At 37.4% G+C, this 1,679-nt stretch overlaps 1 protein-coding gene across 1 annotated transcript; it reads right to left on the bottom strand.

Moving 5' to 3' along the window:
* LOC136069942 (uncharacterized) lies at positions 1-1,643 on the bottom strand. The gene is made up of 2 exons (XM_065779095.1): positions 673-1,643; positions 1-442 (listed from the first exon to the last, which is right to left on the bottom strand). The coding sequence occupies exons 1-2, from the start codon at positions 1,641-1,643 to the stop codon at positions 1-3; spliced, it is 1,413 nt and encodes a 470-aa protein (XP_065635167.1).
* Between the last annotated feature and the right edge of the window lie 36 nt (positions 1,644-1,679).

Raw genomic sequence — 1,679 nt, 5'->3', positions numbered from 1 at the left:
CTAATCATAAGAATCAACAGAATTATTAAGAAGAGCTTCAAGAGGATCAAAAAAACAATTCTTATTAAACTCTTCTTGAACCACCGCCTCAATGAGGTTCACATAAGCACAATCATCATCCTCATGTGGTTGTTTAGCCACATGAAATATGTTTAGCTCCAAAGTCATGGAACCAAAAGTGAGTTGCATCCTTCCATTCCTACAATTAATTAAAGCATTAGCTGTGGCAAGAAAAGGTCTACCCAAAATAACAGGGGTATGAACACTAGGATGTAAAACAGGTTGGTAATCTAGAACAATAAAATCAACAGGATAATAAAATTGTTCAATTTTCACCAACACATCCTTAACAATCCCTCTCGGTTCCCTTACAGAGCGATCAGCCAACTGTAAAGTTATTGAAGTAGGTTTCAACTCACCAAGTCCAAGTTTTTGATAAACACTGAAAGGGATCAAATTAACACTTGCCCAAGATCTAGCAATGCATGCTCCATGATGTAATCTCCAATAGTACAAGAGATCGTAGGACAACCTGGATCCTTATACTTTGGTGGGGTCTTATGTTGAATAACTGCACTTACCTGTTCTGTTAGGAATGCGGTCTTCTTCACATGATGCTTTCTCTTGATGGTGCATAAATCCTTAATTACCTTGGCATATGCAGGCACTTACTTGATAACATGCAATAATGGCAAATTTATCTTGACTTGATGCAAATGCTCTAATATCTTAGATGCGGTGTCCAATTTCCTAGGTAATTTTAAGGCTTGTGGAAATGGTGGAGGGATTGGGCATTGTTCAATTTCACCAAATTCAAGTGACTCAGTTTCATCCTTCTCTTTTTCAACTGGGGTCTCCTTAGATTTCTTAGTTACTAAAGGAGAACTTTTATCAATCTCTTTACCACTCCTCAAAATGGTCACAGCTTTTACATCCTCATGTTTATCCTTAGAGCCAATTTTTAGATTTTGATTGATGGGATTGGGTTGAGTTTGGGAAGGTAGCTTCCCTCTCTCTATCCCACTCAATGAATTTGTAAGCCTAGTTATATGACTCTTGGTCTCTCTTACCTCTTCATCTAGCCTAGTGAGCATGGATTCAAACTTTTGATTTTGTTCACTTTGCCTTTGGATGAAAGTACTAAGTGCATCCTCCAAGGAAGTTCTAGATGATGATGATGCATGTGGTGAATTTAAATTCCTTGGAGCAGGAGGATTCAACACATTGTCACTCTTATAACTCAAATACGGATGGTTTCGCATATTTGGGTTATAATTGTTAGAATATGAAGAATTATTTGGCCAATATAAATTAAATGCATGTACTTGTTCTTCTGGAACATTCAAGAATGATGAAAGTGATGCACATTCATTTGTAGAATGGTTTATCTCATGACAGATTTTACACACCTCCATTGGGTCTTCTCTAAAGGTAGCACTAACACTCCTACTTCCTTTCATTTTGAGTGCTTTAATTTCTTTAGTTAACATGCTAATTTTTGCGTTCATGTTATCATCTTCCCTCAACTTGAAAACACTTCCACTAGAAGTGGTAGTGTTAGTTCTAGTCCTATCAGTGGAGTCCATAGGGCAAGGTCCAGTCCATGTGTTAGAGTTTTCAGCAATCTCATCAAGATAATCCATTGCATCTTCGGGTTCTTTTTGTAAAAAGTCCCCTCC

This window comes from Quercus suber, unplaced genomic scaffold (genome assembly GCF_002906115.3).
Source record: "Quercus suber isolate HL8 unplaced genomic scaffold, Cork oak 2.0 scaffold_198, whole genome shotgun sequence".
In the NCBI taxonomy this organism is placed as follows: Eukaryota; Viridiplantae; Streptophyta; class Magnoliopsida; order Fagales; family Fagaceae; genus Quercus; species Quercus suber.
Note: the sequence above shows the minus strand (reverse complement) of the source record. Positions and strands in the feature narration are given on the sequence as shown.

What these genes read in the sequence shown, in the direction of transcription:
- LOC136069942 (XM_065779095.1), bottom strand. Translation starts at nt 1,643, where the DNA reads ATGGATTATCTTGATGAGATTGCTGAAAACTCTAACACATGGACTGGA. An exon ending in CCATTATTGCATGTTATCAA is followed by an intron (nt 443 to 672) that starts GTAAGTGCCTGC and finishes GATCCCTTTCAG; the next exon opens with TGTTTATCAAAAACTTGGAC.